Source organism: Mastigoproctus giganteus, chromosome 7 (assembly GCF_048544385.1).
Source record: "Mastigoproctus giganteus isolate SK-2022 chromosome 7, ASM4854438v1, whole genome shotgun sequence".
Taxonomy (NCBI): Eukaryota; Metazoa; Arthropoda; class Arachnida; order Uropygi; family Thelyphonidae; genus Mastigoproctus; species Mastigoproctus giganteus.
The window spans coordinates 180,620,865-180,643,594 of record NC_143581.1 but is presented as its reverse complement, the minus strand read 5'-3'; the positions used below and the strand labels follow the sequence as shown (position 1 = coordinate 180,643,594).

The following is a 22,730-nucleotide window of genomic DNA, read 5'->3' as shown; positions in this document are numbered from 1 at the left end:
GTTTCCTTTTCTCAGTTTCAGCTTTAATTTTTTGAAAAGACAGTTGATATGCGCTTGAGGCTGACAATTCACAGAACACAGTTTCTATGGCATTGGCAATCTCCCTAGGAGAGATCTCCTTCTCATTCCAGTTAATAATAGGAAAAGGTGATATATGTATTTCCCGCTTAGCTTCTTTATTTTTTTCCCAGATTATTCAGGTATCAGTATCTTTGCTGATCGAGGAGGCAAATTTTATCCATGAATCTTTTTTGGCCTTTCTCCGGATGAAACAAGCTTTGGCTCTCAGTCTCTTGAAGTTAATAAGGTTGGCAGTGGTGGGATATTTGCGGAAGGTATTCCATGCTGCGTTTTTTTCCCTTTTCGCTTTGTTACAATCACCATTTCACCAGTGATTGGTATGCCAATGGTTTCTTATTTGAGACAGTGGGATGGTGGCTGTTGCAGCTGTTAGTATCTGTGTTGTAATATGATCGGTGGCAGTGTCAATAATAGAAGACTCAATGATATTCTCATCAAAAGATACAATTTGTAAATTTTGTCCAGTTCGCTTTGGAAAATTTCCATTTGTTTTTGTTTCTGTATTTTTGGACTGGGTGGTCTCTGAATGCTACAAATGAGCAGATAATGTTTAGAGGATTGTCGTGTACTGCCCACCCTACAGTTGGGAAGAGGATCGGAGAGCAGATTGAGAGATCTATAGCAGTGGTTGACCCAGTAGGAAAATGGATGTAAGTGGGTTAGCCAGGGTTCAATAGTGTCAAATTCTGTCTGTCAGGTAGCATTTCAATAAGCTCACCTCATTCATCTGAGACCAGAGAACCCCACCCCACAATGAATGATGTCCATTAAAATCTTCTAATAGAGAGATAAGAGATGGTAATTGAGAAATAAGATTTTCCAGATCCCGAATTGTGCATCAATAGTTTGGCGGGAGATGTATCGAGACCACTGTCAATGCAATACCAATTACTATATGTGTAGCAACAGCTTCTAATGATGTTTGCAACGGAATGTGCCTGGAAGGGACTCAGGATTCCAGAAGTACAGCTACTACTCAATGGGGGCTGTTAGTTTCAGATCAGTCTTTTCTGAAGAGAGTATAGTTTTTGATTGAAGTGAAGATTTTTGGTGTTAAATTTGTTTCTTGTAGGCACATGGCAACAGGATTGTAATGGTGAATTAATTCATAGATATCATCAATATTGCTGCAAAAACCTCTGCAATTCCACTGCATGATTTGTTCCATTATTTAGTTTTGTGAGTGGAAGATGACTTTTTTTGTGAGTGGCTTGTTTATATTTATCGAGTTTTGATTTTCCTTTTCTTAAAAAGTAGGGTGCCCTGAGTCATTGCTTTCTTCCATATCATCATCTGCATGCATTTCAAGAAGATCTTCTTGGTTGATTGTATCATCTGTGTCATGCTTGATAGATGAGATTACTTCACCTCAACAGGATCTGATTTTTGCAAATTATCCACTGCCTGACAACGGGGAAGTCTCTGTGATGTCGGTAATGTATTATTGCAATGGTATTTCCAACTGTAGTATTGTGGTCCGCAGACCAGTTCCAGGAAGTCCGCAAAATGGTGGTCGATCATATATATATAGACAAATGTTTATTTTCAGTGTATTGGGTAGGGGTGCTGACCTGTCAATTGTAATTACCATGGAAAAAATTGAGAATGCCGGCAAGGTAAAAGATAACCTGAAATTAAATTAGATTAACATAAAAAAATAATGATAATAACAATAGTATCTAAAGTACTGGGTCCTAGGGCTTTAATTATTTCTTCATAGGGTCAGCAGCCAAAACCATAGGAGCCACTGCAATAAGCAGAATCTGTTTCTGTTATGATGTATACGTGCAAAACGTATACACCATAGCCAACCCGACAGAGACCAAAAGGAAGGAATAAAATTCAAACATAAATAAAAATAAGTAAATAAATTAAAAAGCTAAAATAATGCCAACTAAATCTTGTTAAAGGAAAAATTATTGAAAGTCTGAATTCAAAAAGACAAAATACAGTATAAAATTTAAACAATTGATTTGATTTGGTAGTTGTTTGCGCATCGGCTTCTGTGGCCATATTGCACCTCCCAAGGTTTTTGCAGTACTTTGATCCAAGCCCGAGGCGGGAATCGAACCCGCGACCTTTGGGTTGCCGGGCAGGTACTTTACCCACTCGGCTAGCCCGGTCGGCTAAATTTAAACACAATAACTATAGATTAAGGAATAAAGTCAGGTTAATGCCAACTTACTGTGTGTATGGACCGGAATCGATGAAATTAACTGCGTGTGGTGATTACAGAGCAACATCGGAGACCCAAAGATGAAAGCCGATAATTCTCTGTACAGTATATTTATGTTAGTTGAAGTATCCCCGAGTGAGGGGGGGGGAAGGTGTGAAATCGTCAAAGTGAACCGTATCCGTGTGACGGGGAAGTAAGCAATTAAACAGATGAGGCAAAGGATGAGGCAAAGTGAGAATCAATGACTAACAAAGTAGTGTACAAAAGATACTAAACTTTGTATTAGAAGAAGATTATAAGATTCTATTCTTTGTTTTAGAAGCAGTTGTTGTTGTTATTTGGTTTTTAGGAGCATTAGCAACTAAGGCCATATTGCTCCGGGGATATGCAGTGGTTATTCCCTGACCTTTCCGCATTCTCCGTATTTGGTGGTGACAGGCGCGAACCCCAGTCTAATCAAGAAGCGTGTGCTATGCACTGCTGCTCCTTCCCACCTGGCTATGGAGGCGCCCCTTTAGAAGATTCTTTAGATTCTTCTAAAACATAGTTCTTGAGATTGTCACAGACATTCTCTCAGATATGCCAGCTACCTGGGAGTCTAAAACGCTGATGGAACTGATATTCGGGTGACATTCAAGTCAAGTGGACCCAATTTCGACAAAGTCCGGATGGTCTGTGACAGCCAAATCCTCTGCTTGCACCTGCACAATGGTGGGACTGTTAGTAATCCTGGGTATAACCTCCATGCACAAGTACATGGTGGGTGACCACCCAGGTGTGAACCAATGTAAACAGGGGTCGAGGTGTGGGGCCCACACCACATGGAGGAATGCCGCCCCTCTATGTTACCAGGCAGTACTAGGTGGAAGATGACTCTCATCAACCCGTGCAATACCACCACTTTGCTTATTGGAGGCTTGAAGTGGTGGAACCCATGTTTAGTCTCTAGAGCTAAGTTCCGGTCAACCCTTCCCTACCTCTTCCATCATGCAGTATCATTGATGACTTTTGAGGTTATGATGAACATCGTAGCGAGATCCAATCTTCTATACATTTCAAGGGTACAGCTCTAAAACGGTGTTTGCAGGCCGGCCGCTAGTTAGTACACGGGACCGAACCTATTGGTTCGGTTTAGGAGGCTTCCGGATCAGCTAGTGTATAATCTGGCTACCTCTACTCTGCCAGATAGTGACTGCAGGGAGTCCGAGTAGTGTGTATGCGGGGAGCATTGTCGAGGCCAAGCTATGTCAAGGATCTGGGTATATTCTTCCAATGTGTACACCATATCCAAAAATTTAATTACTTCTTGCAGCATGTCCCACCCACTTTTTCTTGCTATTGAATACAAAATGAATTGTCAAACTAACAGAGCAAGCTTATCAGCAAAAAGATCTAAACCTCCCGAGCACTTCCTAATTCATTTCACAAATATATGTGGTCTCAATTTTAATCTCAACAATGTCCATTTCCACTTGCAGTCTGCCAAACCACATGTACTTTTTCTGATAGAATCTCAGTTATCGATTGATTCAACTACTGCTCATCTCAGATGCCCAAATTATTCGCTGTATGATTCCTTTCCACTCAAAGCTGGTACTTTTGCATATGTTCGTTCTGATATTCCCTGTCAGGGACTTGGCAATTTGGAATCTCCTCTCTTTGAACTTCTCTGGCTTAAAATCTCTCTACCTCATTGTGTCAAATTCATCTGTTGTCTCTACCGTTCTCCAAACTCCACCAATCACTTGGAGCTCTTTGACTTCCTCTCTTTGCAACTTGACTTTCTCCAGTCCAACTTTCCTAACAGTAAGGTAATTTTCCTTGGTCATTTTAATGTTCACAACTCCAGCTGGCTTCCGTTTTCTAGTCACACCGACCGAGCTGGTTGAGATGCTGAGGCTTTTGCAATTACTAATGACCTTGCACAGATTGTTCATTTACCTACAAGAATACCGGACAATCCTAATCATACAGCCAACACGCTTGATCTTTTTCTCACAAACAACCCTTCTAAGCACACGGTCGAAGTGAGAGGTCCTTTATGCACTTCAGATCACAACTTGGTGATTGTCTCTTCTCCAATGGAACCTTTATCTCATGGTTATTCCGAACCTCGTGTTGTTTGGCATTGCAAGAATTCAAAATGGGATGACCTGTGAGACTTCTTTTCTTCTTTTCCTTGGTCAGATTACTGTTTCAAAACTTCTGATGTCAACGTTTGCTCAGATCGTGTCAGTGAAATTATTCTTGCACGAATGATATCCTTTATCTCACACCACTTTAAAATCTCGTCCTTTATCTAAACCTTGGTTTTCAAATAAATGTGCTAAGGCTGTTCAAGAGAAGAATGTTGCATATCATAATTGGCTTGTTCCTAATTCTCCAGTTTCATTTTCTGCCTACACCAAAGCTCGCAACAATTGTAAAGCACTTGTTAATCAGTCCAAACTAGAGTTTGAACAGGCTAAGAGTAGAAAACTTGCTTCTTGCCCTAATGGTAACCAAGCATTCTGGTCTCTTACCAAAGCTACTAGCTGAAACTTTGCCCATCTCTGCTGTCACTTCTGTCCAAACCAGACAGTTCTGTTGTTACTTCAGCCAAGGATAAAGCTGATCTGCTAGCATCCCATTTTTCTTCCAACTCATTTATTAATGATCTTGGTAAAACACCTCCCACCATTCCCAAAACACTCCTTTCAATGCCTCCCGTGGTCTTCTGTCAAAAAGATGTCAGAAAGATTTTGACGAATCTTGATGCTAAGAAAGCTCCAGGTCCCGATGGTATTTCTCCACTTGTTCTCAAAACCTGTGGTCCTGAACTTACTCCTCTTCTTTGCTGCCTTTTTTCACTTTCTTATTCCAAAGGTGTTTTTCCTTCTGGTTGGAAATTTGCTCATATCCAGCCAGTTCATTAAAAGGGTGACAAATCCCTCCCATCCAATTATCATCCCATTGCAATTATCTATCGAACTTTTGCAAGTAGAGATAGGGACGTGATAATCCCATTATATAAGGCTTTTGTTAGACCACACTTGGAATACTGTGTTCAAGTATGGAGACCGCACCTAAAGAAAGACATCGAGCTTCTTGAAAGGGTGCAAAGAAGGGTAACTCGCCTGGTGAGATCGGCAAAAGGGCGTCCGTATGAAGAAAGACTTCGAATATGTGGGTTGCAGAGTTTGGAAACTAGACACCTTAGGGGAGATTTGATTGAGGTGTTTAAGGCTCTGAGAGGCATCAGTAAAATGAATGAGGACAAAATTTTCAAGATTATAAATGATGCTAGAACTAGGGGACATAAATTCAAGTTACGCGGGGAAATGTTTAGATTGGACTGCAGGAAGTTTTATTTTAGCCAGCGAGTTATAAATTACTGGAATAAGTTGCCTTCATGGGTGGTAGAGGCCGACAGTTTGGGGAAATTCAAAGGTCATCTGGATAGTACTTTCGGGTAAGGGAAGCGCATAGGATGATAGGATTAATTTCCTTTTTATTTAATTTTTAATTTCATTTTATTATTTTTATTTATTTATTAATTATTATTATTTATTTATTTATTTAATTTTTGTTTTTATCATTGTTTTGTTCGGATTTTTTTTTTTTTTTTTTTTTTTGGCTGGTGCAGCATAAGCCATAGGCTTTCTTGCACCATACGGCCGTTACTAATACTAAAAAAAACTAATTACTTCTACTCTTTCTAAAGCAATGGAGAAATCAATTAACCGCCAACTTTTAACTACCTAGAAATCTTCTGTCTGATCAACGATCGCCAGTATGGATTCCATCAGTGTCGACCCACTGGTGATATTCTGACTTATGTTACCAATTTATGGACTAATTCAATGGAAAGGTTCGGTGAAACACAAGTAGTTACTCTTGACACCTCAAAGGCTTTCGATCCTGTTTGGCATAAAGGTCTTCTAAACAAACTTCCATCTTATGGTTTGCCAACTGTTTTTAGTAATTGGTTATCCAGTTTTCTCTCTCATTGCTCACTGAGGGTGATGGCTCTCTGTCTTCTAACTTCTCCACTAATGCCGGTGTCCCCCAAGGTTCAGTTCTTTCCCCCACTCTTTTCCTCTTGTATATTAATGACCTTCTTCCATTGACTGGAAATCCTATCCATAGTTTTGCCGATGATAGCACATTACATTCCACTTTCCATTTTGAGAAATCTTGTCCTGCTCAATCAGCTTATATTTCTCGAAAATCTGCTACCAATTCCTTCAATTCTGATCTTCAGGTAATTCTCCAGTGGGGCAAAGACAACTTAGTTGATTTCAATCCTTCTAAAACTCAGTCTTGTCTTATATCTCGCAAAAAGGATTCTTCTGCTCCTATGCTTATCTTTAGTGACATTCCGATTTCTAGGAAAAATTATATATCTCTTTTGGGGATTACTCTGACTTCTAATCTCTCTTGGCACAAGCACATTACAAATATTGCTTCCTCTGCATCTAAAAAACTTGGTTTTTTCTTTCGCTCTCGGCATTATTTTTCTTCCAAACAGCTACTCACTCTGTATAAATCACAAATCCGCCCTGCCTTGGAATGTTGTTCACACATCTGGGGTGGTGCCCCCAAAACCTCTCTCAGGCTTCTTGATTCCATTCAGAAGAGGGCAGTTAGGTTAATTAATGATTCATCTCTAACAGAGTCTCTCCACTCGCTTTCTCATAGACATACTGTTTCTGCTGCATGCCTCTTCTACAGATACTTCCATGGGCACTGTTCTTCTGAATTGGCTTCTATAATTCCCACTCTCTCTTTCAAAACAGTCCGAACACGTGCCGCCACCAGCCAACATCCATTTACTGTCCAACTTCAAACTCACAGAACTAACTTTTCATCTTCCTCGTTTATTCATTCAACTGCTGTTTTATGGAACAACCTTCCTGCGTACGTATTTCCTGAAAATTATAGTCTACAGAAGTTCAAGTCCAATGTCAACAAATATCTTCTTTCATCTTCTCAAACTCCAACCCAAGCACGGTACTAAGTACTATAGATTCTAATACCTCTCGTGTTTGGGGTTTACAAAAAAAAAAAAAAAAAAAAATTGTCTTTTTTACACTACCTTGTTAGTCACTGATTCTCCCTTTGCTGGCATTTTCCCTCATATATAGGGGTCCGCAAACATTTTAATTTTTGAAAGGGCCTGTAGATCTCATTAGTTTGAGAACCACTGGTCTACTACATTTGGTGGAGATGGATGCTGGATTGAGAGGACTGATCGAGCCCAGTTTGAGTCTGGAGGGATGAATACTTCTGTCTAACATGCCACTGATTGGTGACTGTAAGTAGCAGAAGCATAGGTACATTTTGGCTTACTTAATTTTACTCCTTTACTTGACTCTTGGTAGGAAACTATTTTCAATTTCATGTTTTTGTATTTTTTTCCCCCCAATTTCCTAAAGTTGCAGTCTTTGGAGTATGCCAGATGGTTGCCATTGCAATTAGGACACTGTGGAGTTGATGCCTTACATTCTGTTTGTGTATGAGTTTTACGCTCACAGTTTGTACATAGTGTCTTCACGGCATGCTGTCTAGGAATGGCCAAATTTCTGGCATTTAAAACACCTTAGGGGGTTCAGGATATACAGCTGAATGCGACAGTTTAAATATCCCGGCTTGACTGAAGCTGGTAGGTTTTGAGAACTGAAAGTTAAAATTATACTCTGGGTAGGGACTAACTGCCATCTTTTCAGATCATGATCCTTTTTGCCTGAGTGACTTTTTGATCTTTAAGTTCCTGAACTATTTTATCTTTAGGAAGGTTTAATAAATCCCATTCAGTGATCACACACTTTGAAGAATTGAGGGTGGTATGTGGTGTGATTTTAACTGCAATTCCACTCAAGGATGTCAGATGTAATAATAGTTCAGAGTGTCGAGAATTGGTGGTCTCTATTAATAAATCTCCAGATTGGAGACGTTTCACCATTTTTGGTGAACCTGCAGCATGTTCAAGGTATCTCTAAATAATGAAGAGGGAGAGCTTGCCCACAGGTTGCGTTAACAGAGAATGTATTATCAGGAATACTGGTGATTCCTCTCTGCCAGTGTCTTTCTTCGTTCTCTTCGAGAGAGAGAAGTTATGGTCAGTAATCACGATACTGACCATGAGTTCTCTCTCTCTCTCGAAGAGAATGAAGAAAGAGAATGCTCTTCGTGGACTAATGTTATTAATGAAGTCCCACAGGGTTCGGCGTTGGGTCCACTGTTGTTTTGTATATTTATCAATGATATTGATGAAGGTATATCAGGTTTAATGTCGAAGTTTGCAGATGATACAAAGGTTGGCAGGGTTGTTAATGACAGTGTGCTACTGCAACAGGATCTAGATAATTTGGGCAGATGGGCTAAGAAGTGGCAACTGAAGTTTAACCTTGACAAATGCAAAGTACTGCATATGGGTAGTAGTAACCCCAGAGAAACGTACCAACTGTGTGGTACTACACTTAAGGTGGTAGAAAATAAAAAAGACCTGGGAGTAATTGTGCAGTCAGATATGAAGTTTTCTGAGCAATGCAGAGAGGCTGCCAGGGCAAGTCATGGGGTTTTGTCAATGATATATAGGAATTTTGCTAGCAGGGAGAAGGAGGTGATTGTCGATCTGTATAAGGCAATGGTCAGGCCACGCCTTGAGTACTGCGTACAGGTCTGGAGGCCTCATTTTAGGAAGGATGTAGATTTACTTGAGCGTGTACAGAGAAGGGCAACAAGATTGGTCTGGGGAATGAAGGAATCCTCTTACCAAGAGAGGCTTAAGTTCTGCAAATTGCAGTGGCTGGAGACTAGGCACCTGCGCGGTGATCTGATTGAGGTGTATAAGGCCTTGAATGGGTTGAGCACTCTGAATTCTGATGGGATCCTTCCACTTGTTCAGATTACGAACCTAAGGGGGCATAAATTCAAATTAAGAAAGGACAGATGTAGAATAGATGTGCCGAAATTTGCCATTAGCCAGCGGGTGGTTAATTGCTGGAACAAACTTCCATCTGCCGTTGTGGAAGTTGATAGGTTGAATAAATTTAAGGAGGAACTGGACAGGCATTTGGAGGGAATGGTGTGATTTTTTTTTTTTTTTTTTGGCTGATGCTGCATAAGCTCATACACTTGCTTTCTTGCATCACATGCCACTACTACTACTACACTGGAAGAAAGTCACTTTTGTTGGGAACTCTTTGGCTCTAAATGTGGAAATTCATTTGTTTCCATCTCTGCTCCTTTTAGCCCTGAGAGTTGGTTTATCCCCAAAGTTACCGGTTTTGCCACGTAGAGGCAGGAGTGGTGCCACCAGTGATCAAGCAGTTGTTTAAGTTAGTACAGTTGGTTAGTAATAAATATAGATACTAAGAAAAGAAAGGTGGATCTCCTTTCTGGGTTCTTACTTTTGACCTCTAGTGTGCAGAACCACTTCAAGTAAACAAAAGAATAGGTACACTAGAAAAGAAACAACACTATATCACTTTGGAGAGCACTATATAATCACAGGAAGAAAACTGCTTGGTAATTGGAGACATTAGGCATAGCCTCTTTCTGTATGCAGCTACAAGTAAATTGGGTTTGCTACATAGTGTATCAATCTCATATTGTGGAGGCAGGTTGTCTTGGTCTTGCACTACTCCCACTGGGAAATACATTGCTTTTTATTTAAAGTGTACAGGATTACCCAGGCCCACATTGTGACTCTTTTGAAATTAATGTGGTCAAACTTAGAATCTCAATTTAGTTTCTGGTTGCCTAGTCTATCCAGATTCGGGTTTTGACTCTGCTTGGAATCTCAGTGGTGGAAGGTCTGAACAACCCAGCAACAAGATGTATCTACAAACTTTTTGTATTCACCCAGTAGTTCTAATTGAAAATTGAATTTTTTTTTTTTTTGTTTGATACCTTGAAATCTCTATAGCAATCACACAAATTCTGATTTCGATCTGACAATTTATTTTTTTGATTTGCAGTGCCGAACGAAGCGAAGTGTCACAATGGAAAAAGTGGAATACAGATCAGTGATTCAGTTCCTCCCGCAAGAGAAAACACCCAAAGAAATCCACAAAGAAATGGTCACTGTTTATGGAGATGACTGCCCAGGTTACAATGCTGTTGTATATTGATATAAACAATTCAAATGCGAAAGAATCTCAACGCGTCATGAAGAAATCCCAGGATGACCAGCAACTGCTGTTAACAAAAGAGTGTTGCAAAAATTGGGACATTAATCCTGGAAGATCACTGTATTAGCATAAAAGAACTAGATGCAGCACTTTAAATTAGTGTAGGGTCTGGGGAGAACTTGAAGCATCAACAGTTACATATGAGTAAAGTATCTGCTAGATGATTTCCAGACTTCTGAACCCTTGCCAAAAGAAGGAAAGAGTGCAATTTGCAGATGAAACATTTATGTGCCAGGAAAAGCAAGGATTTTTTTAACAGATAGTCACAATGGACGAAACCTGGATCCAATCACTATGATCCCGAAACTAAACAGATATCAAAAAACAAAGCAAGCCTGAAAAAAAGGCAAATATGCACCCAAGTGCTGACAAGATGATGCTGTCAGTTTTTTGGGATCAGCATGGTGTAATACTAAGATTACCCTCAAATGGGCTATACTGTGATGGTGAAGTATTATTCCAACCTCCTCATAAAACTACATGCTACTATAAATGAAAAAATTTGAGGAAGACTGTCAAAAGGTGTGTGCCTGCTTCACAATAATGTCCCTGTGCATTCCTTACATGCTGCAGTGAGGTGTGCCCACAATTTTTTTCAAGTTTGAAATATTTCTACATCCTTCTTATTCCTCTGACCTTGCACCTTGGATATCTTTCTCTTTCCTGCCCTGAAGTATTTTCTTTGTGGAAAACACTTTTCTGCTGATGATGAGGTGATTTCTGCTTCCAAGTCGTGGTTTGAAGGACAGTCAGAGGCCTACTACAAAACTGGCCTGTGGAAATGTATTGAGAGGTGGCAAAAATGTATCATTTTGCCTGATCAATAAGCTAAAAAAGTGTAATAGATAAGTGTTTCTTTCAACCATGTATCAGAACTACTTCTGGTTGAATACAAATCTTCTGTGACCCCCCCCCCCACATAAGTAAAATAGACATAATTAAGTTCATGGAAAAAGCCTCAAGCTACAAAAAGCTACAAGAAGTTATTTTGCACGTTGGGCATAGTGTTATTGTGGAAGTGGATAGTTTGAATAAATCAAAGGAAGAACTAGAAAAACCATTGGAAGGGGTGGACAAGTGATGTAAGAACTTTTTTTTATTTTTTTTTCTTTGATTGATGCTGTATAAGCTTGCATTACTTTCCACTACTGATACTAACTACCCACTTCCATAACACCAGGGGAAGTTTGTTCCAACAACAAAATACCTGCTGGTTGAAGACAAATTCCACGCATCTATCCTGCAACCATCCTTCCTCAATTTTAATTTGTCACTTCATATGCATAATCTGAGCAAGAAGGATTCCATTGGCATTGAGTTACTCAATCCATTCAAAGCCTTAAACACTTCAAATAAGATCTACTCACAGATGTCTAGTCCACAGATTGTGCTATTTGCAGATTTTAAGCCTTTCCTGGTAAGAGAACCCTTACCCTCCCCCTCATTAATATCATTTATTGGCATAGTTTTTTTTCAAGTTTAATGTCTAAATATGCTGATGACACAAAAGCTGGATAGATCATGACAGCAATCAGGAATGCTACTTCAATGTTTGGATAAACCAGAAAATGAGTTGAAAAATGGCAAATGATATTTAACATTGATAAATACAAAGTATTGTTTGGATAGTAATTATCCCAGAATAACATCCATTTGGATGGATAGTATAAAACTCAAAATAGAAGTATGAAAAAGTAGAGGTAAGTGTATACAGTCTGACATGAAATTCTCTGAACCTTGCAGACATACTGCAAGGATTCAGTCAATGATATAAAGGAATCCTTATAACCTTTCAAGAAACAACAATATATAAAATTTTTATATACTGGAAAACTATGGTCTGTCTAACCAGCCAGATGAAAAATTGCATGAATTTTTTGCCAGAAGGGACAAGGTAATGAGTATCCCATTATATAAGGATACTGCTTACTTATGGTATATGTTGCATACTGCATGCAGCTTTGTTAATGTCATTCTGATAAGGATGTAGATCTGTTGGAATGAGTGTAGAAAAGAGTGGCAAGATTAATGAGCAGCACAAAAGGATACTCTTAAAAGGCTTTAAGACATAGCTGAGCAGTCAATATGGGGATACAGTAGTACACATTTGAGTTGACCATTATTTGAGTTGATGTGTTTGCTAAATATGGTAATGTGCTTGTATTTCTCCATTTTGTAAATTCTTCTAACCTTATATAGCTATCTTGGAGTATAAACAAAATTCATTCATTCATTTAAATGGGGTGGCTAAACTATGTGCTGATGGCACCCTTACTCTTTTTCAAACAACATACACACAAGAGAACCTAAATTTTATTTGTAAAAGATGATTGAATGAAGGACAGATGTGTGGAAATTTGCCTTCAAAAAGTAACTGATTGAGTGTTTGGATAAACTTTTTCCCTGGTGCTGTAGAAGTGAATAGTTTGAGGACAACAAATTATTAAAAGGGATTTTCAAATGAAGAAGGTTGCCAGTAGTCTGCAAGCTACATGTGGCTCAGAAATTCAGAATCTCAAACATTTTCTGAAATGGTCTAGGGTAATCCCAAAGACTTTTATCCAAATGGGAGGGGGGGGGGGAAAATCTGTTATAACTTTCAGCAGAAAAGAGCACAGTTTTAAGTCTAGGAATGTGTGTAATGTTATCACAATAATTGTAAGAGATAAGACAGTTTGTGTTTAACATAACATTATTAAAATTTTTACATCTGAATTAAAGTTTAAACTTTTTAAAATAATTACTGTACACATAGCAACAAGCAGTTTCATGTTAAGGCATCTTTTTGTAAACTGGGTTCAGAATTTTAACTGAATGACTTTGGATAAAATGCATAAAATCAGAACTACCCCTTGTGCAAGGCTCAAGGGGTAGAATTTTTTTCAGCCTAGTCTGTACTTGTTAACAGGAGAGACTGCTTCTACAGGGATGGGATACACTTAAATAGAAAGGGTGCAAGAATATTTGCTGATGCTGCCGAGGCAGTGTTAGGTGTGTCGGAAAACTGCTAGTTGGGGGGGATACAAGGACTAATAGATTAACAGTAGCCACTGGCAGAGGTGGAAGTGATTCTTGCACTGCTTCTATTGGAATGAGCCGCAGCCTGGAAAATAAGATGCAGGATATTTCAGAGACTGCTGGGAATCATTGGGGTACAAATAAACACATAGGTTGTGTTAGGGTAGCTAAGAAAAAGAACAGGTGCATGTATACTTGCGTGTACACCAATGCTTGGAGTTTAGTAAATAAATTTGATGAATTTGAGGTATTGCTCAAAACATCAAAGGCAGATATTGTTGGGATTTCAGAGACGTGGTGTCACACAGATATAAGAAATACAGAACTGGAATTTGGGGAGTACAATGTCTACAGAAAGGATACACAGGACAGGAGGGGTTATGCTATTAGTTAAGAAACACAAAATCCAAGGAAGTGAAGCCAGTCAACATCGATGGACAGGGCAGTATCGAGTCAGTTTGGTGTGACATAAGCATAGGGAAATCAAAATTCAGAGTAGGAGTGTGCTATAGGCCTAATGACTCTGATGAGTATAATAAGACACTGTACAGGGAAATAGAGTGGGCCAGTAAATCAGAGAGTCTTATAAAGGGGGATTTTAATTTCCCAGATATTGACTGGAATTTGTGGGTTGTTCACTCGCACACTAGCAAGGCTTTTGTGGATTTATTGGATGATTGTTTTCTACATCAGCATGTTCGAGAGGCAACAAGAGGGAGCAATACTCTTGATCTGATTATCAGTAGTGATTCTTCATGCATTAAGAATCTGCAGATAAATGAACCACTAGATGGCAGTGATCACAGTGTGTTGAAGTGAGATTTACTCAAGGAGGTAACTACCATCAGAGGTAAAGGGAAGGGTTTTTGTTTTCGTAAAGGCGACTATGATGGTCTGAGACAGTATTTAATTTCTATACAGTGGGACCAACTGATGATGTTACCAACAGCAAACTCAAAACGGGAAGCAGTCAAGGAACTAATCTTGGAAGCTACCAGGCTTTACATACCAACTAAGAAATATTGTTCAAGGTTTAGGCCTAAATGGTTGTCAGATGAACTAATGAGACATGTGGCAGAGAAGAAAAATGCATGGGATACATACAAATTAATCGGTGACATGGAAGCCTATGATAGATATCAGTTGGTCTGTAACCAAGTCACAAAGGAGATTAGGCAGGCAAAGGCAGACTACGAAAAATCCTTGGCAAAGGATGCAAAGAAAAACAGAAAAGAGTTCTTTACCTACTTAAACTCAAGAAGGAAAGGGATGAATCAGATTGGTCCACTGGATATTGATGGTTCAACAGTTGAGGATCCTGCTCAGGTGGCTAACAATCTAAACGAGTATTTTGCATCTACATTCACACACGAGGAGTTATTCAGGAAGGAGAATGACGTAGGTAAAGTAAACATTGGCAGTGAGCTAGATGATTTCGTAATAACTGAGAGGAAAGTGGAGGAGAGATTGTTGAGGGTAAACATAAAAAAGGCACCTGGGGTGGATGGGATCTATCCAGTTATATTAAAGTAGGCAGCAAAGGAAGTAAGCAAACCAATAGCCATAATTATGAGAGCTTCTTTGGACTCAGGGAAGGTACCCATAGACTGGAGATGTGAAAATGTAACCCCAATTCACAAAGGAGGATCAAAGGCTGACACATGTTTGGTTTGGTTTTTTTTTTTAGGAGCATTAGCAACTAAGGCCATATTGCTCCGGGGTATGCGGTGCTCATTCCCTGACCTTTCCACATCCTCCGTATTTGGTGGTGGCAGACTCGAACCCCGGTCTAATCAAGAAGCGTGTGCTACGCACTGCTACTCCTTCCCACCTGGCTACGGAGGCACGCTGACACAAGTAATTATAGACCTGTTAGTTTAACTTCTGTTCCAGGAAAATTAATGGAGGCACTGGTTAAAGAAGCACTGCAGGATCATCTAGAGAAGAATTCAGTTATAGCTCAGACGCAGCATGGTTTTGTTAAGGGGAAGTCTTGCCTGTCCAATTTGATTGGATACTATGATGTAGTCACAAAAGAACTGGATGCAGGGAATAACTTTGATATTATATATTTGGATCTTAGAAAGGCTTTTGATACTGTTGCACATGGAAGACTGCTGTACAAATTGGAGCAGTGTGGCATTGGAGGCAAATTGCTGCTATGGATAAAGGAATGGTTGAGTGGCAGAAGACAGAGAGTGGTAATCAATGGACACTGCTCAATGTGGATTAATGTTATTAGTGGAGTTCCTCAGGGTTCAGTGTTGGGTCCACTGTTGTTTTCTGTATTTATGAATGATATTGATGATGGTATATCAAGTTTAATGTCCAAGTTTGCAGATGATACAAAGGTTGGCGGGGTTGTTAAGGACACTACTGACGCTATGCTGCTGCAACAGGATCTGGAAAGGGTGAACAGATGGGCTGAGAGGTGGCAAATGAAGTTTAACATTGACAAATGTAAAGTACTACATATGGGAAACTAACCCCAGATCAACGTATCAACTCTGTGGTACTACACTGACAGTGGTGGAGAATGAAAAGGATCTGGGAGTAATTGTGCAGGCAGATATGAAGTTCTCTGAGCAGTGCAGATGAGCTGCAAGAGTAGCTCATGGTCTCTTGTCAATCATATACAGGAATTTTTCTAGCACGGATAAGGAGGTGATTATTCGCTTGTATAAGGCAATGGTCAGGCCACACCTTGAGTACTGTATACAGGTCTGGAGGCCTCATTTCAAGAAGGATGTAGAGCTGCTGGAACGGGTACAGAGAAGGGTAACAAGATTAGTGAATGGAACAAAGGGTTGCTCTTATGAAGAAAGGCTTAAGTTTTGCAAATTACAGAGTCTGGAGACTAGGCACTGGCGAGGTGATCTGATAGAGGTGCATAAGGCTTTGAATGGTTTGAACATGCTCAATGCCGATGGGATTCTTCCTCTTGCTCAGAATAATCACCTCAGAGAGCATAAATTCAAATTGAGGAAGGACAGATGTCGGATAGATGTACGGAAATTTGCCTTTGGCCAGCGGGTGGTTGGTTGGTTGGTGGAACCGACTTCCATCACTTGTTGTTGAAATTGACAGCCTAAACAAATTTAAGGCTCAACTGGACAGGTATTTCGAACGAACGGAGGGGTGAAATGGGAGTGGTGTGTTTTTTTTTTTTTTTTTTTTCTTTTGGCTGATGCTGAATAAGCTGGCTTTCTTGCATCATATGCTTCTACTAATGCTAATTATATTTATTCGTGAAGTGTCTTTCTCTGTGCTATTCACGTGTTTCATCATTTTATATACCAAATTTTGTCTTCCATGAACATCATGTTCTATTGTGCTTATAAATCTATCCGATGACTCTGTTTTAGCCTTCCTTATTATATCTTTAGTTTTATTGCGTTCTTGTTTATATATTTCTTCATTCTCACTTGTCCTGTTTAGTATATGCAAGAATGTTTGCTGATGCTATCGAGGCAGTGTTAGGTGGGTCGGAAAACTGCTAGATTGGGGGGATACAAGGACTAATAGATTAACAGTAGCCACTGGCAGAGTTGAAAGTGATTCTTGCACTGCTTCTATTGGAATGAGCAGCAGCTTGGAAAATAAGATGCAGGTTATTTCAGAGACTGCTGGGAGTCATTGGGGTACAAGTAAACACATGGGTTGTGTTAGGGTAGCTAAGAAAAAGAACAGGTGCATGTATACTTGCGTGTACACCAATGCTAGGAGTTTGGTAAATAAATTTGATGAATTTGAGGTATTGCTCAAAGCATCAAAGGCGGATATTGTTGGGATATCAGAGATGTGGTGTCACACGGATATAAGTAATGCAGAACTGGAATTTGGGGAGTACAACTTCTATAGAAAAGATAGAAAGGGAGGAGGGGTTATGCTATTAGTTAAGAAACACCTAAAATCCAAGGAAGTGAAGCCAGTCGAATCGCTGGACAGTGCAGTGTCGAGTCAGTTTGGTGTGACATAAGCATTGGGTGATCAAAATTGAGAATAGGAGTGTGCTATAGGCCTAATGACTCTGATGAGTATAATAAGAAACTGTAGAGGGAAATAGAGTGGGCCAGTAAATCAGAGAGTCTTATAATGGGGGATTTTAATTTCCCAGATAGTGACTGGAATTTGTGGGTTGGTCACTCACACACGAGCAAGGCATTTGTGGATTTATTGGATGATTGTTTTCTAAATCAGCATGTTCGGGAGGCAACTAGAGGGAGCAATACTCTTGATTTGATTATCAGTAGTGATTCTTCATGCATTAAGAATCTGCAGATACAGGAACCACTAAGTGGCAGTGATCACAGTGTGCAGAAGTGGGATTTACTCAAGGAAGTAACTACCATCAGGGGCAAAGGGAAGGGTTATTGCTTTCGTAAAGGCGACTACGATGGTCTGAGACAGTATTTCAATTCTATATAGTGGGACCAACTGATGATGTTACCAACAGCAAACGCAACATGGGAAGCATTCAAAAAACATATCTTGGAAGATACTAGGCTTTACATACCAACTAAGAAATATTGTTCAAGGTTCAGGCCTAAATGGATGTCAGATGAACTAATGAGACATATGGCACAGAAGAAAAATGCATGGGATACATATAAATTAACATGTGACACAGAGGCCTATGATAGATATAAGTTGATCTGTAACCAAGTTACAAAGGAGGTTATGCAGGCGAAGGCAGATTACGAGAAATCTTTGGCAAGGGATGCAAAAAAAAAACAGCAAGGAGTTCTTTACTTATGTAAACTCTAGAAGGAAGGGGATGAATCAGATTGGTCCACTTGATATCAATGGTTCAACTGTTCATGATCCTGCTCAGGTAGCTAACAAACTAAATCAATATTTTGCATTTACATTCACACGTGAGGAGTTATTCAGGAAGGGGAACACCATAGTTGAAGTAAACACTGGCAGTGAGCTAGATGATCTTATAATAATTGAGAGTAAAGTGGAGGAGAAATTGTTGAAGATAAATACAAGAAAGGCACCTGGGGTGGATGGGATCTATCCAGTTTTATTAAAGGAGGCAGCAAAGGAAGTAAGCAATCTATTAGCCATAATTATGAGAGCTTCCTTGGACTCGGGAGAGGTACCCAGACTGGAGATATGCAAATGTAACCCCAATTCACAAAGAAGGATCAAAGGCTGACACAAGTAATTATAGACCTGTGAGTTTAACTTCTGTTCCAGAAAAATTAATGGAAGCACTGTTTAAAGAAGCACTGCAGGATCATCTTGACAAGATTTCAGTTATAGCTCAGACACAGCATGGTTTTGTTAAGGGAAGGTCTTGCCTGACCAATTTGATTGGATACTATGATGTAGTCACAAAAGAACTAGATGCAGGAAATAACTTTGATATTATATATTTGGATCTTAGAAAGGCTTTTGATACTGTTGCACATGGAAGACTGCTGCACAAATTGGAGCAGTGTGGCACTGGTGGCAAATTGTTGCTATTGATAAAGGGATGGTTGAGTGGCAGAAGACAGAGGGTGGAAATTAATGGACACTGCTCATTGTGGAGTAATGTTATTAGTGGAGTCTCTCAGGGTTCAGTGTTGTTTTCTGTATTTATAAATGATATTGATGATGGTATATCAAGCTTAATATCCAAGTTTGCAGACGATGCAAAGGTTGGCAGGGTTGTTAAGGACGCTACTGACGCTATGCTGCTGCAACAGGATATGGAAAGATTGAGCAGATGGGCCGAGAGGTGGCAAATGAAGTTTTAACATTGACAAATGTAAAGTACTACATATGGGAAACAGCAACCCCAGAGCAATGTATCAACTTTGTGGTACTACACTGACAGTAGTAGAGAATGAAAAGGACTTGGAGGTAATTGTGCAGGCAGATATGAAGTTCTCTGTGCAGTGCAGACGGGCTGCAAGAGTAGCTCATGGTGTCTTATCAATGATATACAGGAATTTTTCTAGCAGGGATAGGGAAGTGATTATTCCCTTGTATAAAGGCAATGGTCAGGCCGCACCTTGAGTACTGTATACAGGTCTGGAGGCCTCATTTAAAGAAGGATGTAGAGCTGCTGGAATGAGTACAGAGAAGGGCAACAAGGTTAGTGAATGGAACGAAGGGTTGCTCTTACGAAGAAAGGCTTAAGTTTTGCAAATGACAGTGTCTGGAGACTAGGCACCGGCGAGGTGATCTGACAGAGGTGTACAAAGCCTTGAATGGTTTGAGCATGCTCAATGCTGATGGGATACTGCCTCTTGCTCAGAATAATCACCTTAGAGGGCATAAATTCAAATTGAGGAAAGACAGATGTAGGATAGATGTGCGGAAATTTGCCTTTAGCCAGCGGGCAGTTGGTTGGTCGAACAGACTTTCATCCCTTGTTGTGGAAGTTAATGGCCTGAATAAATTTAAGGCTCAGCTGGACAGGTATTTAGAAAGAGCGGAGGGGTGAAGTGGAAGGGTTGTTTTTTTTTTTTTTTTTTTTTTTGGCTGATGCTGCATAAGCTTGCTTTCTTGCATCATATGCCTCTACTAATGCAAATGCTAATATATTTATCTTGTACTGCTTTAGCTATTTCTTCATTCCATATCTTCAGTCCACTAAAAAATGATCTGAATTAATATCATATCCTCTAAACACCTTAGTATCTCGACATTGTTTTGCAAATTTTTGATTTACTATTACATAGTCATGTACCTCTTGCCGACCATGTATATTTATGTATATCACGTTTTCTACTAAATGTATTTATCTTGAACTGCATATACCACTGAAAAAAAATATATATATAAAAGAAAAGGGTGGGGGTAAATTGTTTTTGGCCCGCTAGATCTACTATACCCATTCCACTTATAACAAAGCATCAAAACTATAGGAAAAGAGATACAGTACCTGGATAAATGAAATGAGGCAAATTGCAGTCTACTGCCGGCTTCCGAACTGTCAAAAGGCAAAAAATTCGTATGTGTGCAAATGAAAAAAACAAAACACTGGCTATATACTCACATATATTTTACTATATGTAGTATTTTTTATTTTGTTTATTTATTTATTTTTTTTGAAAAATGACTTCACAGAGCGGTTAATTTATAACTACTTTAATTTTTTGTTAAAAATAGAAACGATTTGTTTGCAAATTTAATCTTTTTTTTTTTTTTTTTTTTAAGGAAAAAGCTTTATAACTCTTCACTTTGCTCCAGAACTACTATACCTGATTATTGGCTTGTATTTTATCCATTCCAAATAAATAGCTTTAAATGACAGGAAAAATAAACCCACACAAAAACACCCACTTCAAAATAGTCATTGATCAAGAACTTCACAATAAAAAAAATAGATTTTTTTTTTTTCATTAATTAAAACATCTCATAACATAAACTAACTAAGCTTAACTCTTATTACGTTTTGTTGCAACACCACCTTGCAATCCAGAACGGTACTTGAACAATAGGTTCATTTCAAGAAAATTCACAGTAAGTGTATTTTAATCAATAAAATGCACAGTGAGCCAAAAATCATTTTTACAAATATAAGGGCAATTCCAGGAACCTCTCAAATACTGTATTTTTAGTCAGCTGACTGAAAAACCGTAATAAGAATTGGAATGTAAATAATTTTGTGAACTGAGAAAAATGGAAGAGAAATCATTGAGGCTAAAAGTAAATGAAGCTCCTGAGGCTGGCGGAACTTATCCAATAATATAAAGAAAAGGCAACAGATATAAGCAAACTATCGCCGCAACTATGAAGGCATAATTAAATTCAGGTTGGGTCACTACGCAATTGAGATAGACGAAGAGATTTAAAAAAAATTGTATTCAGACAGAAGCAGTTGCGTTAGAAGGTTGAAATAAACACCATGTATTCCACTTTTCAACATAGACACCAGACAAAATGACATATTTCGCCAATTCTCAATACAATACCGCAGGCCTACCTCATAGCAGTGCTCTGAATGTCCTTCAAACCATGACTCGGAATCAGAAATCGCCTCAAAAGCAACGCCATCGCGGTAGCACCGTTGGTAGGATTGCAGTCCTCCCCAAACAGGGTGGAAAAGACTTGAGTTCGAATCGCGTCGATGACAGGATCAACGGCGATGAACGATCGCGGTTGATTTCCGTAAAGCTGAATTTAGAAAGGGCTGCGTGGGGCTTTACACTGAAAGAACTATTTCTACAGAGCTTAAAATGTCGGTAAAAATTTGATGTGATTTAAATTTGGACATGTGGGACAGTCCCGGTACAAGAGAAAGTGTTGGGAGGGTGAAGAGTGGGGGTGAAATAGGAAGAAGAGTGGTCGAAAGGAAGGTGACCCCTCATTTTCAGTGGGGCATGCCCATGACCCACCAGAGTGAAACTATGGGGAGGCGAGGTGGGAAGAAGAGGAAAAAAACACTCTTCTCCCCCTCCCCAGGAAATAGAAAAAAACAGATACGCACAAGGGAGTGTGGTTTTGGGTCGCCAACGCAGAACTCAAGCCGTGGCCTGACCATTGTCTTATACAGAGGGACAATCACCTCCTTTTCCCTGCTAGCAAAATTCCTATATATCATTGACAAAACCCGATGACCTGCCCTGGCATTGCTCAGAAAACTTCATATCTGACTACAAAATTATTCCCAGGTCTTTTTCATTTTCTACCACCTTAAATGTAGGACCACACAGTTGGTACGTTTCTCTGGGGTTACTTCTACCCATATGCAGTACTTTGCATTTTTCAAGGTTAAACTTCAGTTGCCACTACTTAGCCCATCTGCCCAAATTATCTAGATCCTGTTGCAGTAGCACACTGCCATTACTGTCTTTAACAACCCTGCCAACCTTTGTATCATCTACAAACTTCGACACTAAGCCTGATATACCTTCATCAATATCATTGGTAAATATACAAAACCACAGAGGACCCAACACCGAACCCTGTGGGACTCCACTAATAACATTAGTCCACGAAGAGCAGCACCCATTAATTACCACACTCTGTCTTCTCCCACTTAACCATCCTTTTATCCATTGAAGCAAATTACCCTTAATACCATTCTGCTCCAATTTGTACAATTGTCTTCCATGCGCAACAGTGTCAAAAGCTTTTCTGAAATCCAAATATATGATATCAAAATTATTTTTTGCATCCAGTTCCTTTGTAACCACATCATAACCACCAATCAAATTTGTCAGACAAGACTTTCCCTTAACAAACCCATGCTGTGTCTGAATTATTGCTGCAGTCTTGTCTAGATGATCCTGCAATGCATCTTTAACCAGTGACTCCATTATTTTACCCGGAAC

The 22,730-nt window shown here is 39.4% G+C and overlaps 1 protein-coding gene across 4 annotated transcripts in view; it reads right to left on the bottom strand.

The window, feature by feature from the left end:
• Rlb1 (lysine-rich basic protein Rlb1) overlaps positions 1-20,952 on the bottom strand; it is an 81,635-nt gene extending 60,683 nt beyond the window's left edge. Inside the window, exon 1 of one of the 4 annotated variants that reach the window (XM_090377995.1) lies at positions 20,846-20,952. Coding sequence is in view for 1 of the 4 variants with exons in the window: in XM_090377994.1 (XP_090234120.1) it covers positions 20,655-20,681 (27 nt within the window). In the remaining 3 variants the exon portion in view is untranslated. Of the gene's footprint in view, positions 1-20,654; positions 20,809-20,836 lie in introns of those variants that run through there. The other 3 variants (XM_090377997.1, XM_090377996.1, XM_090377994.1) reach the window with 3 other exon arrangements.
• Between the last annotated feature and the right edge of the window lie 1,778 nt (positions 20,953-22,730).